Source organism: Corticium candelabrum, chromosome 13 (genome assembly GCF_963422355.1).
Source record: "Corticium candelabrum chromosome 13, ooCorCand1.1, whole genome shotgun sequence".
NCBI classification, from domain to species: domain Eukaryota; kingdom Metazoa; phylum Porifera; class Homoscleromorpha; order Homosclerophorida; family Plakinidae; genus Corticium; species Corticium candelabrum.
In genome coordinates, this window is record NC_085097.1 from 5,848,859 (window position 1) to 5,863,905 (window position 15,047).

The 15,047-nt window shown below is 42.4% G+C and overlaps 3 protein-coding genes across 4 annotated transcripts in view; 1 reads left to right on the top strand and 2 right to left on the bottom strand.

The window, feature by feature from the left end:
* Positions 1-2,808: 2,808 nt before the first annotated feature.
* LOC134188585 (uncharacterized) lies at positions 2,809-6,727 on the bottom strand. The gene is made up of 16 exons (XM_062656752.1): positions 6,343-6,727; positions 6,118-6,278; positions 5,992-6,058; positions 5,647-5,714; positions 5,421-5,583; positions 5,089-5,358; positions 4,739-4,959; positions 4,433-4,679; positions 4,264-4,370; positions 4,010-4,060; positions 3,908-3,950; positions 3,784-3,846; positions 3,655-3,722; positions 3,522-3,597; positions 3,335-3,449; positions 2,809-3,182 (listed from the first exon to the last, which is right to left on the bottom strand). The coding sequence occupies exons 1-16, from the start codon at positions 6,725-6,727 to the stop codon at positions 3,026-3,028; spliced, it is 2,262 nt and encodes a 753-aa protein (XP_062512736.1). The 3' UTR covers positions 2,809-3,025.
* A 1,547-nt stretch (positions 6,728-8,274) lies between these two features.
* LOC134188953 (myotrophin-like) lies at positions 8,275-10,798 on the bottom strand. The gene is made up of 4 exons (XM_062657170.1): positions 10,683-10,798; positions 10,511-10,621; positions 10,363-10,446; positions 8,275-8,657 (listed from the first exon to the last, which is right to left on the bottom strand). The coding sequence occupies exons 1-4, from the start codon at positions 10,749-10,751 to the stop codon at positions 8,565-8,567; spliced, it is 357 nt and encodes a 118-aa protein (XP_062513154.1). The 5' UTR covers positions 10,752-10,798; the 3' UTR covers positions 8,275-8,564.
* A 1,455-nt stretch (positions 10,799-12,253) lies between these two features.
* The window catches only part of LOC134188460 (ankyrin repeat and BTB/POZ domain-containing protein 3-like), an 11,320-nt gene continuing 8,526 nt past the window's right edge, over positions 12,254-15,047 (top strand). For both annotated transcript variants that reach the window (XR_009971362.1, XM_062656625.1), the window contains exons 1-3: positions 12,254-14,162; positions 14,228-14,380; positions 14,523-14,688. Coding sequence is in view for 1 of the 2 variants with exons in the window: in XM_062656625.1 (XP_062512609.1) it covers positions 12,745-14,162; positions 14,228-14,380; positions 14,523-14,688 (1,737 nt within the window). In the remaining variant the exon portion in view is untranslated. The remainder of the gene's footprint in view (positions 14,163-14,227; positions 14,381-14,522; positions 14,689-15,047) is intronic.

A 15,047-nucleotide genomic window follows, 5' to 3' on the forward strand; every position in this document is an offset into this window, starting at 1 on the left:
ACATCTTGAGACTACACAAACAGCTCTACCTCACTCATTAAATTTGCAAAACCACAGTCTGTACTTCTCACCTCACTCTCAATCCTATTCAGATCATCACTCAGACCATCAACAGTTGTAAACAAGCTATCCACTTGTTTCTCAATACTCTTGCATCGCTACACAAGTAGCACCAATAATATATTAATACTACTAAATATTGAAACAAAATTAGAACAAGAATACTGAAACAATCGTTGACAGTGATGCTAACTTCTTCTTGTTCATCCTCCATTTCATCATTGTACTTCCTAAATCAACAGTCATGATTAAACCACTGTCACTGTGTTGCAATGCAGAAACAGACACAGACACACACACACACACACACACACACACACACACACACACACACACACACACACACACACACACACACACACACACATGCACACACACACACACACACACACACACACACACACACACACACACTCCATCCATGTTCTGCCTCCACTTGATTAAGTGGTGCAAGCCACATTGATTAAGTCACTTCCTAGCACTTTATTGCCCCCAACATGATCTCTTGACTCCTTGGATTTTGATTACAGAACTTCGTATGATTTCTATAACCTTGTTGTTTAAAGTTTTGGTGGCAGTGACAACAAAAGAAGATCTCTTGAGCTGCTGCTCCATGTTTCTGTCGTTGGTGATTGACAAGACCTGCCTTGTTTTCAGCTGTAAAAGTGCAACCAGGTTAAGTACTGCAGGTCGGTCTGATAGGATACTTGCTTCCCCTCATTTCTTTCCTTCCTCTTATCTCTTTTCATCTTTTTCCATTTTCTCAGCTTCCTCATTCAACTCTGTAACTACAGCATCCACTATGGATCTCCACTCAGCACGATGTTGGGCAATGTGCATCTATTCTTTGTTGAGCTTACATTTCTTCAAATCTCTCATCACAACATCGACCCATCTCAGCTTCTGGCCGCCTACAGAATGTTTACCTCCTTCAAACTTGCAAACCAGCAGTTACCTTGAAATACAATGAGGTTCCATCCTGGCTACGTGGCCTAGCCACCTTAGTCTCTTCCTGATCATTAATTGTTTCCACAGTCTCAATACTTGCCTTAGCGCAAACATCAGTATTCCTCTGCTTCTCTCTTGCAGAAACTCTGCAGTCTCTTGATGTGCTGAGACAAAGCTGTCCAAGCCTCGATCACTAACACACACACACACACACACACACACACACACACACACACACACACACACACACACACACACACACACACACACACACACACACACACACTTTACCTTCCTTTGACAAGACTCCTGAACTTGTTAGTTGTACTGTAGGCAAACCACCTAACTTCAATTTGACAACAACTAATTCCGGAAATAGTAGTTTCAATGTCTGATAAAACGTAATACACTGTCTATGCACTCCAAGACCAGAGAGTAGACGAAGGTAGGCACTCAATTGAATACGAAACAAAACAAGAGTTGAGCTTGTAACCTCTTCCATGTAATGAATAAGGCTTTTCCTCACTTTTAGAAACTTAGCAATAAGTGAAATTAAGCGGCTCTTGTGCTTCTGAACCAAATATGGAGCAACGTCATCCATCTGAACTACAGCAAGCTTGTACTCTACATCACCATAGAATGTAGTAACTTTATGACCAGCCGATGGAAGACAATACAAAAACACGATGTCATCTTCTGACATTCCAAATACCTTTTGACACATGGCCTTAACAATGATCTCCCAAGGCTTGACAAGGTCCTCATCTTCTTTTCTAAACACAAACGTTCCGCTTCGAATTGTCTCATCAGAACACACATTTGTAGATTCCAAGTCTGTCGGTGGTTCCACACATTTCCTAGAGCTGGATGACTCAGACATTTCAGAATCCTTAATCTTTTCACCAACGATTGGAGACTCACTGGTGTAAACAGACAGCAAGGGTACACTTGGAACTTTCAAAATTTTCCTAAGAATATGTTTTTGTTTCTCCTCTTTATTCAAAACTTTACAAAATGCTTCAAATGATCCTTTTCCCTTCTGAGGAAGAATTGTACTTACAAGCATCTCTGATCGCTCAGATTCACTCATTGACTCTTGCTGTAGCTGTACATATTCTTCTCGTGTAAGTAAACTGACCGTCCGAAGTTCATCCAAAAACAGACTAGGACGCAGCGCATCGATGAGGTCCGGACGACAAGGCTCCACGAGCACCCAATGAGACTCCACTTCTGTATGTGAACTAGCGGATGCTTCTACTGTTGATTCATTAGTATTCTGACCTTTCTGTTGTGGCATTTTTACCTCACGGTCTACAGTAGACTCCATCACGGTTTGTATCTGCAAAACTTCTGTCAAGATAAACTCCTGTCCTTCGACTTTACGGAGAACGCCGCAGAACAGATCGAAACTTTGGTTTCCCTTGTATGGCAAAATGTCAAAGACAAGTTTGCGAGAGGCATCCTGCTCCGTCAACCAGCCATGTCTCAGACTATTGCATTCTTCTGCAGTTAGGAGGCCACACGCACGTAATTCCGGCAACAGTGACGATGGTTTTAACTTTTCCACAAGTTGCGGTAACTTGGGGATAACATATCGTTCCCATTTGTTCTCTGGTGTAGTTGACATGTTGTCACACCCACCAGATGAAAAATGCCTGCAATAGAAGTGAGACGTAGAGCTAGAGCAGAAGTTTCCTTGACTGTATCAACTAACGCTAACGCGTACGCACCAAGCACACACCACGTGTTCCGTAACAGCAATGTCAGCAAAGCCACAAACGTTGTAAATTGAAATTTTAATCTCGCGTGATCAGCCCACACCCTATCACGTGCGGTACGAGTTGTAGTCACGTGAGACACGTGACCCCTAAATGACATACCAGTAACCTAACTGTCCAGTACAAAAGTCCATAATGACTACATTGTATATCTCATCACATTGTATACCCACCCTAAGCACTCCAATAATAATACAGAAATGCTACCAAATATCCAGTTTACTTACATCATCTCAACTCTATGCTAACCCTTCATCAACAGAGTGACAAGTTTTCTTTATCCTTTCCTTTATCCTTTCCTTTAGTTCTGCAAGAACTGATGCATTAGTTTCATGTAGCACATGCACATCGGCAATTCCACTGTCAGACGAAATACGCTGTGTTCGTGTTGGCTTCCTGTAATGCAGAACACACTTCCATAGTAACTGGTGTGGTGTGCCGTGGTGTGCTGTGGTGTGCTGTGGTGTGTGTGTGTGTGTGTGTGTGTGTGTGTGTGTGTGTGTGTGTGTGTGTGTGTGTGTGTGTGTGTGTGTGTGTGCATGTCCTACTCATCATTCTGTTTCTTCCTCTTCTCCACTTTCTTCTCAGCCGATGAAGCTGAAGTCAAGGATGTAGTACCAGCAGTCGCAGTCGTAGACACACTAGACGTATCACCAACTAAAGCTTCAAGCCACAAACCAAAATCACACAACACAGAAACAAAACCCAAACAAAACCCAAACAAAACACACATACTGTCTCCACTAGAAGCTGACAATTGTCGTCTTATCTGTTGCTGCTCTTCTTCAGACCTAATTTTTCTACCTTTTTTCTATAAAAACCCAAACTTATATTTCTCCCAACTTTATACTTGTGCTAACACACTGACATGCCGAAGTCGAGATTTCGAATCAGCATCATCGGTTGACAGTCCAGATTGAGAGTCACTCATATTTTCTAATCATAGAAACTGATTGTAATCCACCAACGTTCATTTGCATTTGATGTCAAGTATTACTGTTGCTTGCCGCAGGTAATGCCATTTTCTTTAATATCTCTAGTAACCCAATGCTTTGTTGTCCTTACAAAACAATAATATTAACTAATGATTTAGAGTGTTACAAGAAATAATGTTTAATAACTTGAATCTTTCTTTTTTCCTCTTTTCCTCTTTTTAGCCAATATCTAAACAGAATTACATGTTAATGTGTCATTCCATTGCTATAAGTATGATATATTGATACTGGAGTAGTTGGTGCACTCATTGGCTTTGAGGCATACATGTAGTCTCTTGCCTTCATATAAACAAAAATATAGATATTGATATACAAGAAAACACACAAACAAAAATAAACAAACAAAAACAAACAAAAACAAACAAACAAACAAACAAGCAGACAAACAAAATTATAAAACCATGTAAACCTTGTACACTAATGTACATCCTAACTCTATAGTATTGCTTGATTTCATAGATACAGTAACTCGTATATTTTACATTCTCAATCGCCTTGTTCGTTGACATGGTTTTGTCTCGCACTTGAGTTAACAAACCTACACGAGTCTTTTCAGAAATTTTGTCCAACTTGGATGGCCACTTCAGTCCTACACCAACACCAACAATACAATCAACACAATCTGGAAAAAACAGCAAACACCAACAGCACCAGTATATTGAGGCTGGAGATTCTCAGAAGGAGCTGCATACTCATGGTTGACAGAAGTCGCATCTGATTGTTTTGTTTGAGACTTGATCACTTCGTCGTAGATGGGATACGAAGATTCTAACAGTTCGGGTGCAGAGTCATACTTTGTAGAAACGACCTCATCACTCGATATCTCAAAGCAGTGTGAACCATTCTCTACAAACCTTGGTGACCGATGCTGTTCCTTGCTACTTATTTCTTGGTTGCACTAAAATATATAATTAATTAACATAATTAAATAACAAAATATTTATATTAATTCATTACCTGTTCTACAAGAAATTCTATGTCTTGTACAACAGTTTGTTGGGGACACTCTTGACGTACGACATCAACGAGATGTTGCAGTGAGCCATCAGAACGATGATATGCTTCCAAAATTTCTCGTAGATTTGGCAGCGATGCCAACAGATGACGTAGAGATAAGGGTGAAGGCAAACCACCACACTCACCATTAAGTACAAAATCAAGCAGCCCATGAGCAAATTCTGTAAATCACGTGACTGTCATAAATAAATCTGTGTGACTCTTTTCATAATAATTTGAAAAATAAATAAAATTATTAATTAATTAATTAGTGATAAATAAATAAATAGCTACTGTCACTATATAGGTACCTGTACTTTGACTTTCTCCACCACCCACGTAATGCAAATTCCCACAGATAGGACGTTCGTCTTCATCACTGGATTGGACTTGGTTAGAGATGATGCTGGCTACTTGTCTCACCACATCAGACACTCCATTTTGTGACGGTGATTGCATCATAAATATGTTGTAACGATTGACTGGTGCAGGAGCAGTGACACTAAGTCTAGCCACAGTAATGATGTGAGTCCCATCTCGAGTCAGTACCACTACAAGTCTCTCTCCGACAGAGTCAAAGCCTGGAGACTCAATACATAAGACACAAAGTCATACCAGCATGTCAATGATCTGTCTGTCTTACATGGTGTATACGTCTCTACTTCATATTTGTTTATTCCTCGTCTCCCTGATCTTACAAACTCAAGTTGCTTTCCATTATGTCGGCAATACTGAATAGTGCATTCGTCCTCGTTCAGACTGATTCCATTGGCATCGGCGAGAGAAATGGTGATGAAATGTGAGACCTGCTTACACGTACAATGTATTAAACTTTGATTTGTGTTGCAACTTTACATGACTTAATTAACCCCAATGTCACAAGTGTCTGGTCGAATGCGACCTAGCTTCATGTATTTTGGAGTTCTTGGTATTCCAGCTGCAGTAAAGACAATCTGCTATAAAGTAATATTGTATTGCCACTAATAATTAATTAAGTAATACTCTAGGTAATGATAAACGTGTATCCAGAAATCAATAACTCACACACACACACACACACACACACACACACACACACACACACACACACACACACACACACACACACACACACACATGCACACACATGCACACACACACACACACACACACACACACACACACACACACACACACACACACACACACATTCATAATGTTAACAAAGTCATTACCATCTGAATCCGGAACACCTGAGTCTGATCCATCCAGTAGAGCAAAATGTTGCTCACCATGGACATACTACAACAGAAATTTTTAATCAACTGTTTTCTCTATAGAAACCTATACCAAAGCCTTACAAAAAGACAGTCATAGAGAGAAGCAGGCTGACAGTCAGGATACGCACTGTCAGGGAGACCATCAATGTCTGAAGCAGAGGTAGTGCTAGTGTCCTCGATGTGAATGGCTGGAAGATTAACATATTCATGATCCTCATTAGCACTCAATCTACTAGTACTCCCTAACATATACACTCAATACATCACACAAAGGAATGAAAATATGACTGTTTATATGACAATCACCTTCTTCGTGGATGGGACCTGGAAGAAATGTTTGTGCATGTTTTGATGGGCGAGTCGTAGGAGACGATGCACAAGATGCCAGTGGAGTCGATGTCCCACTGCTCGGTCGCCTTAGTCCAAAGTCTTCTCTAGGATCATTGGCCACACACGCTCTACCTGCTTTCCAAACGAGAACTTGTCGAGGTTCCACTGGTGTGAGACGATCACCAGAAACATGGCAAACAGCACCAACACAAGGCGGCGGCTTGTAAACTTTTGCTGCAAACTTGAGACCGTGAGTGACACGTTTCACTGTTTTCTGACCTTGCTCTGATATCACACGACTCTGTAAAGTTTTACCTCCTATTACAGAAAGATGCATGGTCACCAACCATGTCAACACCATAATGATAGTCCAGGGCTGTTGGAGCGGCAGGGACACTGGTCCTACGTTTCAAAAAGTGTGCTTCTGCCAACATTGCAATAACACACACTTCTGTTATGTGGTATATAGACGATTAAATAGCTAATGTACATCCAGAGGCGTGGCTGATCTTAGTTTACAGTAGTGAAACCCAATGAGCCATTCCCTAAATATATTAATTAATTAATCGACCCCATGAAATTATACAAAACATAGTTGGATATTGTCTTGGTTGCCAGACCAATGCTAAGGTTGGGGGAAGGGACAGAGAGGGGACAAGGGGAAAAGGGAAAGGGGACAAGGCATGTACTAAGGCGGTAGACCACGTGGTTGCAAAGTTTGTGCGCATGTGCAATTGGGTTTAACGCGCGCTAGACCCTCACTTTGCATCAGGCCTGCCTACAGGAATGCAAAGTCAGCTATTCTCTTACAGTAGAAATGCAAAGTCAGCTATTCGCTTACAGTAGGAATGCAAAGTCAGCTATTCTCCTACAGTAGCATGAGGCGTAGATAATCTCTCTACTAACAGCTAGCCATACAAAACGCACAAGTAACAATCTATATTATCCCTCTGCAGCTAGCATGCAGTTATTTGACTTTATTAGAAATATTCCATCTTTACAACCCGGATATGGTACATCAACATATGCAACAAACATGACTCACCCACTACTAGGACCTCCATCTACCATGCAGGTATACACACCCACTAGGGCATTTCTTGCCACAGTCTAGACACTGACCTCTACTCAACCCTACATATGTACTGCATGCATGATCATGATCACTTAGTGTGACACAAACCCAGACTGCTACAGACAAGCAGCAAGAGCACATACCTGGACCAGAGCCACGTCCATGATCAAATTCCATTGCATCTGATGTATGCAGGAAATCTTTGCTAGTCAGTCACGATCAGACGACACAACGTCGTCTCCACTACACGCACCGCTTCAGACGCAGTCTGGAAGCTAACTGGATCGCCTATAGACTGTGAGTAATAGGATCGTTCCCGGAAGATCGCCTCATATAAATGACGGAAAACAAATGAGTGCAGAAAAACATCCTGTTTATAAGTATTTGAAGTGCTCCAAATGTTGTTAGGATTGCTAATATTATAGAGAGACTGTACACGACGTGTGTATCAGGGGCCTCCACTGTGGGCTGTAGTCTGACATGAAAAATTTATTCTGTCGAGAATCAAGCCGTTTGAAAGTAATGTTAGCTGTACAACAGTTTTACAAACTAAGGTCGACTCCAAAACGTAGGTACTAGAAGATGCAAACATCATCACGTGCATGGTCACGTGCACAAACCGTTTACAGTGTGTCTAGGTGTGTGTGTCAGTGTGTGTATTGCACAATCAGGTACTCAGTAGCAACCATGTTCTACGTACAGTGTGTGTGTGTGTGTGTGTGTGTGTGTGTGTGTGTGTGTGTGTGTGTGTGTGTGTGTGTGTGTGTGTTGCACAATCAGGTAGCAACCACGTTCTATTTTTAGTTCCTTGTCAAGATGAACCGGAAAAGCCACATGGAGTGTACATTTACATAATTTAAAAAAATAATAAAAAATAAAATATTAATTTTAAATTTTCACGACCGTACAAGACACACATTATCCAATCACCGAAAATCGAGTTGAAAAAAATGAGTACGTGTAATATGTGATACCCGACATTTGTCTACCTGTTCGAGTGCCGACCAAAAAAATCATCCGACGTAACATGCATTGCAATATCCGAAGGCTCGGACATCATACCTCACAACTCAAAACACATCAGAATGCCACAAAACTATAGCGTCCACGATTTGGTGATAATTCAACTTTCTAAAAGAGCACGCCGAACGGCGTCTGATTCGGCACAGTCAATGTAGCTTTGACCACCAGGAGCTTTACCATCCTTTCTGGCTCCCTGTAAACACACAAATACATTCAGCTACAAGCCCTTCTCGATCAACACTGAAATGGTCTAGCTAGATTGTCTCACTGACAGGTAATTGAGATATACAACTGGTTGACTTCAATAAGTGGTAATATATTTTTAATTTAATATATACAACTGGTTGATTTCAATCAGTAGTATTATCTTTTTAATTTTTATACATACAACTGGTTGATTTCAATACATAGTAATGTATTTTTAATTTTTTATATATGCAACTGGTTGATTTCAATACATGATATTTTTCAATTTTTAAAGTGCTGACGATTGTGACAAGCATAATGAAACAGTTTGTCGAGTTTGGTCTATGTTGTCTGTTCACATGATGTGATCTGTAGCCAAATGTCATCAGTAAGAATATCAATAGATGCATACTACACTGCAGCATCTATGCAGGGCTGGCAGAGCAGCGTGGGTCAGGTGAGCCATGGCCTACCCAAAGTTTAAAAATGGGACTTCCGCCAATGGGCTCTTGGCAAGAACTTCCAGAAATATTGGTTCATGTAATTAAATAAATTAACTATTTCTTACATTTACTGTGGGCGGGGCTCGTCCACACAAGACCTGGCCCATCCAACATCTGTAGTGATCCGCCGGGCCTGATACTATGCCCTTGTATTGACCACAAATATCTCTACTGTTGCTTTCGTTAGGTTACTTCAATGTCTGGTTAGTGCACTTGTGCCACAGCATGTCAACAGTAGAGAAGTAACGAGAGCGAGATGTCTAGTATATATTACAGAAACTGCACTAATGTCATGGACACCCTACTTCACATAGTAAAACAGAAGAAACTTGGTTTACAACCTCATTATCACAGAAACAACATTCACTTTCGCTTCCTCCAAGCATATAAATACAATCTTGAAAGTATGAGTGACTAACACTCCTGACTAACACTCCTGACTCACACCCAAAGGTCAAGACGTTTGACATACTAAAAGTTACACCTGCTTACTACCATACCACAACACTAAAAGTTACACCTGCTTATTACCATACCACAATGACATCACACTGTGCAAGTGGTTAATCTTAGAAAAGTTTACATGCTTGAGATTTTTAAGGAATAGTAAGTGAATCCTTTCAAATACAAGAGCAAATGGGTTCCAATCACATAATTACATCATCCATTGTTCCATTGCTACTTTAAATACCCCAACCAACCCACTTCCTGCAGTAACCATTAACCACAAACCGAAATTGCTACACACCAGTTTCTAATCACACACTACAAATACACACTGATGGTAGAACAGAACGACGAATCAAATCGCTGCTCGATCAGCAGCCAGAAATAATTTTTACCATTTTTTATTTTATTTTCTATTTTTATTCTTTGTATTTATAATTTAAATCTAAATTTTCGATTGGACCTTCACATTGCATAACTACAATTTCACTGTGGCATCACATAGTCACATCCGGGTAGTCACCCATATAGTGACTGATTACAACAACTGAGAATGCCACCTCAAAAGTGCGAATTCTAATCACAAGACGCGGACAACACCTTGCCGCATCTCTGACGCAGCAAATCGCCACGACAACAATCGACAAAAGCCTCCCGCTCGCTCACAATCATCCATCACTCTCCACCAACCTCCACACACCAACCGCCAGACAGAAAAAACAAAAAAATAAATAAAATAAAATCGTACACCGCGCGACTCACGTTCTGAATCAACAATCGGACGCATTCCGCGTGGTCTTCGAACACAGCGGCGAGTAGCGGCGTGATGCCGTGCTTGTCTGGTATCTACAACAGAAGAGACTGGCAACTGACAGGCAGGCTACGCCCACATTGCGCGCACTCTACTCACATTCACGTCCGCCTTTCTCGTTATTAGGTACTCGATCACGTCCTTCTGGCCGTAGTCGGCTGCGAAATGGATCGCCATGCGACCGTTGATCAGCTCCTTGTTCAGATCGACCTGAAAAAACGTCGAAAAAATGAGGAAATAGCGAAAACGCGCCTTGCGCGCTGTCGTTTACCGTCGGGGCTAGTGATTTGACTTGATCTAAGTCTCCGTTCTTGACTGCCCAGACAAGAGGCTCGCCCATTGCTCTAAACGGTGGAAACTCGCAAAGAGAAAGGCGTGTGGTTAGATACCCGGATGTATGAAAATGGGATTTCCTAAGAGACTCGATTTAGACTCGATTTATTTAATTAGGGTTGTCTTGGTAGGTTTCATGTCGCTTGCTATTTTTCCGTATTTGTGTCGATCAGCTAGCTGCGGTAAATAAAATATTTGCCGCGCGCATTGGCTGGACTCCGAGGCGTTGTACATGAAATGAGTCTGCAAAACATAATTAGAAGGCGAGAATGTAGGACGGATGGTTTAGCAGGTGCAAACGTTGATGCTGTTTGTTGCTCATTTGCAGCAGCATTTGTGGGGTATATTTAATTAATTAATTAATTTATTATTATTAAATAATTCAAATGGCCGGGTTAGAATTTTTATCTAATTAATTAATTATTATTAAATAATTCAAATGGCCAGGTTAGAATTTTTATTAAATTAATTAATTATTATTAAATAATTCAAATGGCCGAGTTAGAATTTATCTAATTAATTAATTATTATTAAATAATTCAAATGGCCAGGTTAGAATTTTTATCTAATTAATTAATTATTATTAAATAAAACAAATGGTCAGGTTAGATTTTTATCAAATTAATTAATTAATTATTATTATATAATTCAAAAAATGACAGGTTAGAATCTCTAGCAAATGAAAGGATAGTTGTGTTGACAATGTGGAGTAGACTACATTTTAGTATCTATATCAAATTGTAGAGCTGGGATCGATATTGAAATCATGTCTGCAGTGTTTGTCTGTTTGTTGTTGTTGCTGTTGTTGTTGTTGTTGTTGTTGTTGTGTGTGTGTGTGTGTGTTGTGTGTGTGTGTGTGTGTGTGTGTGTGTGTGTGTGTGTGTGTGTGTGTGTGTGTGTGTGTGTGTGTGTGTGTGTGTGTGTGTGTGTGTGTGTGTGTGTGTGTGTGTGTGTGTGTGTGTGTGTGTGTGTGTGTGTGTGTGTGTGTGTGTTTAGATATCCATTCTGTAGCTACATAATGCAAACACTAAATGTAGTTTCTCGACGGCAGGATGTAGGCGGAAAGAGTCTTGCTATAGCTGTCAGAGTGACTGATATAAAATTGGTATTTAGTCTAGCTAGAGAGTGAACACAAAAAAGTATAAAGAGTGTCTCATAACTTGGCTGTCTGCATGTCTCCTACATGTTTTCCACTCTTCAAACAATTCATTACATGCAGACCAACAATTGCAGGATATGTCTGGAAGCATGCAAAACAGCAAGCATTGCATAAAATCGAGAAGCAGAAAAAGCATCAAAAATTAAAAGCAGCAATTATACAGTTTTTCTTTTAAGATCTAAACATAGTATCAATGTTTGTTTGTCTAGACGTTTCTAAAATTAGTTTGGAATGTATGCATATTTCTCGATCGATTAAGAGCAATGAATTAATTATTAATGAAGTGTTTACAGATGCCATTCATCGCGTTGCATATCATCGACTGTTTCACGTTTATGTCAGTTCGACCACAAGTGAATATACTAGTACATATGTATTAGAAAAATGGAAAATCTATGTCGACACAGCGACTTACTAATTGGTCACGTGACTACGAAATTCAATATGTTTACACTGCTGGTCAATTAGGGTAGCTAATCTAACAGCTAACAGCTCGACGCTAATTCAAACAAACTGATGACCGCCAGACGTGTTTATACGGCCTCTCATTCGTCTCTCAAACGTCGCAATTTCGTTCATCCGGTTCCTTGCTTATTTGGAGTTTCTTGCGCTTGTTGACGAACGGTTGATAGGCGAGTCTGCTTATTTTTTTCCACCCAAACACGGTCGCGACCGCATGCGCACGTGCACCTGTGGGAAACCTTCGACGTCGAACTTGCCAGCCTACGTAGGCGTTGTCTCCGGGCGAGCTGACTGTGTAGCGAGCGCCTCACCCGATCCCCTATGATCCTTGATATCAAGACCCGGCACACAACACTCAGTCACCTACACCCAGTCCGATATGGAAAGACGTCGGCACCACTCGTCACTCAGCTCCGCCGAATCCCGCTCAGTCAGCCATCAGTCTCCTTCATCTCGCTCGCCTGTCCACAACGGCGACGTCTCCGCGCCCAATAGCCGCACGCCAAGCACTCACAGTTTCAGTCCGTACGGCAATGAGTCGGTAAGCTTGCCGTCGTGCCTTCGAAACTCGATGGCGAGCTCTCAGGCGTCGAGCACGTCGAATGTCGGCATAGGCGAGCGGACGTTGAAACGTTTAAGCGTCACGGCGTCGACTCTCGCTCTCCGGAGCGACGAGGACCGCGCGAGAGAGGCGCGGCGACGTTCGTCGGCTCTCGCCTGGGACCGGCTTTTGGACGACGAGCTCGACGGCGTGCCGTGGCGTAGGAGACACCTGGTGCGCTTATTTGCACGTTGTATGGACGAGGAGGGCGGCGTTTTTTATGATGTGTTAGAGCTAGTGCCGCAGGACGTCCTAGACCGCGTCAGCAGTTTGTTGAGAAGGCCACTAGTGCGGCTAGGAGTCGAGGCGCAACGTTTGGCCTCTCGTTTCCAACGCTGCACTAAACATGAGGTGCTAACAGCTATGCGTTTAGTCCTGCCGACGTCGTTATCTGAAGGAGCAGCTAGTCTTGCTGCTAAGGCCTACTCCCTCTATGGTGTATCCATGCAGAGATACAGCTTCTCAAAGAGTGCGAGATGTGATGTCAGTCTTCCGATTGGTCGCTTTCATCGATGGATGCTCGAGCAAGAGATTGCGCCCGTCGTCTCCGATTGTGCGTCGGTGCACTTGTGTGCTGCCATGGAGCATCTCGTCGAAGTGACCTTCAATCGGTGTGTGCGTGAGTGCGTGGAGGACGGCGAGAGAACTACCCGTGAGGGTCTCGAACAGAGAATCAGCAGTGATGCCGATCTCTGGGCGTTGCTGCAGCCTCATGCTTACTTGGTGCCGTGCCGATCCGGTCGAACATCCAATTTCCTCTCTGTGTCGAGCTCGAATTCATGGGAGTCACCTCAACTGACTGCTAAATCGGATATTACGACGTCCTCGCCTCCTCGATCGGATTCGTCAAGGAATCCGTCTGGGATGTCGAGAGAGCCTGATGGAGCGAGTGCAGGGTCAGAGCTTGTGCGCTCGACCAGAGCCGGAAGTCGTCGGAGCTCAAGGGCGTCCCATCGGCGCCTGGATGCACAACCACTGGTCGTCACGACGGTTAGGTCAAGAATCGAGTTGGCGTCGTTGGTCAGTCGTGCTCTGTATTATATACAACAGGGTGCGCATACGAGTCAGCATGTCGTGCTCTCGCCTACATCAATTGATGTTTTGTATTACTACATGTCAAGTGTGAGATCAAAACAGCATGGGAATGCTGCCGTCCCTCATGCTACCAGGTCATCTCCGTTCACTGTGGACGTGAGGTGAGACCTAAGGTTGTGTCAAAATGAGATGTTGATAACGGGGGATTTCCCTTCTGTTGCTGCAGGGCGCCGGCTTCACTTCCGGCTCTGGGTGAATGGTTGAGGATAGCGTTGGTGATGGTGGAGCATCGGAATATGACGGTTGTAGACGAGGACGATATTAGGCAGACGGCGAGGTTGTTGCTACCAGGTGTAGACTGTCCAGCAAGATCATTGAGGTAGTAGAAAATTATTAATTAATTAATTATTAAAGGAAATAAAATCCGAATTTGTAATTGCTTGCAAAGTGTGTGTGTGTGTGTGTGTGTGTGTGTGTGTGTGTGTGTGTGTGTGTGTGTGGTGTGAATCGTCTTGTCTTAGGTTGGATGAGGCATTGTGTTCGGCGAGGCAGCTAGACGCCGAGCACTGTGCCATTCAGTTTCAGCAGGATCTTGGATTTCACATGCTCTTGAGTGGACGGACCGACTTGGTTAGAGAGGCGATTCCGTTGCTGGGAAAACGCGGTGTGAACTCATTTAATATGCAGGTTAGGAAGGAACAGGTGCCTGTATGTCCATCCATTTGTCTGTCTGTCTGTTTGTCTGTCTGTCTGTCTGTTTGTTTGTCTGTTTGTTTGTTTGTTTGTTTGTCTGTCTGTCTGTCTGTCTGTCTGTCTGTCCATCTGTCTGTTTGTTTGTCTGTCTGTCTGTGTGTCCATCTGTGTGTCTGTGTGTCTGTCTGTTTGTCCATCTGTCTGTCTGTTTGTTCATCTGTCTGTCTGTCTGTTTGTTTGTTTGTCTGTCTGTCTGTCTGTCCATCTGTCTGTCTGTCTGTTTGTATGTCTGTCTGTCTGTTTGTCTTTCTGTCTTTTTGTCCATCTGTCTGTCGTCCATCTGTCTGTTTGTT

Excerpts from the sequence above, each read along its gene's own strand:
- LOC134188953 (XM_062657170.1), bottom strand. The coding sequence starts at position 10,751 with ATGGGCGAGCCTCTTGTCTGGGCAGTCAAGAACGGAGACTTAGATCAA. Across the intron at positions 10,447-10,510 it reads CGAGAAAGGCGGACGTGAAT|ATACCAGACAAGCACGGCAT; the intron begins GTGAGTAGAGTG and ends CTTCTGTTGTAG. Across the intron at positions 8,658-10,362 it reads TCCGATTGTTGATTCAGAAC|GGAGCCAGAAAGGATGGTAA; the intron begins GTGAGTCGCGCG and ends GTGTGTTTACAG.
- LOC134188585 (XM_062656752.1), bottom strand. The coding sequence starts at position 6,727 with ATGGTGTTGACATGGTTGGTGACCATGCATCTTTCTGTAATAGGAGGT. Across the intron at positions 3,450-3,521 it reads GTCAGCTTCTAGTGGAGACA|CTTTAGTTGGTGATACGTCT; the intron begins GTATGTGTGTTT and ends TGTGGCTTGAAG. Across the intron at positions 3,183-3,334 it reads AGGAAGAAACAGAATGATGA|GAAGCCAACACGAACACAGC; the intron begins GTAGGACATGCA and ends TCTGCATTACAG.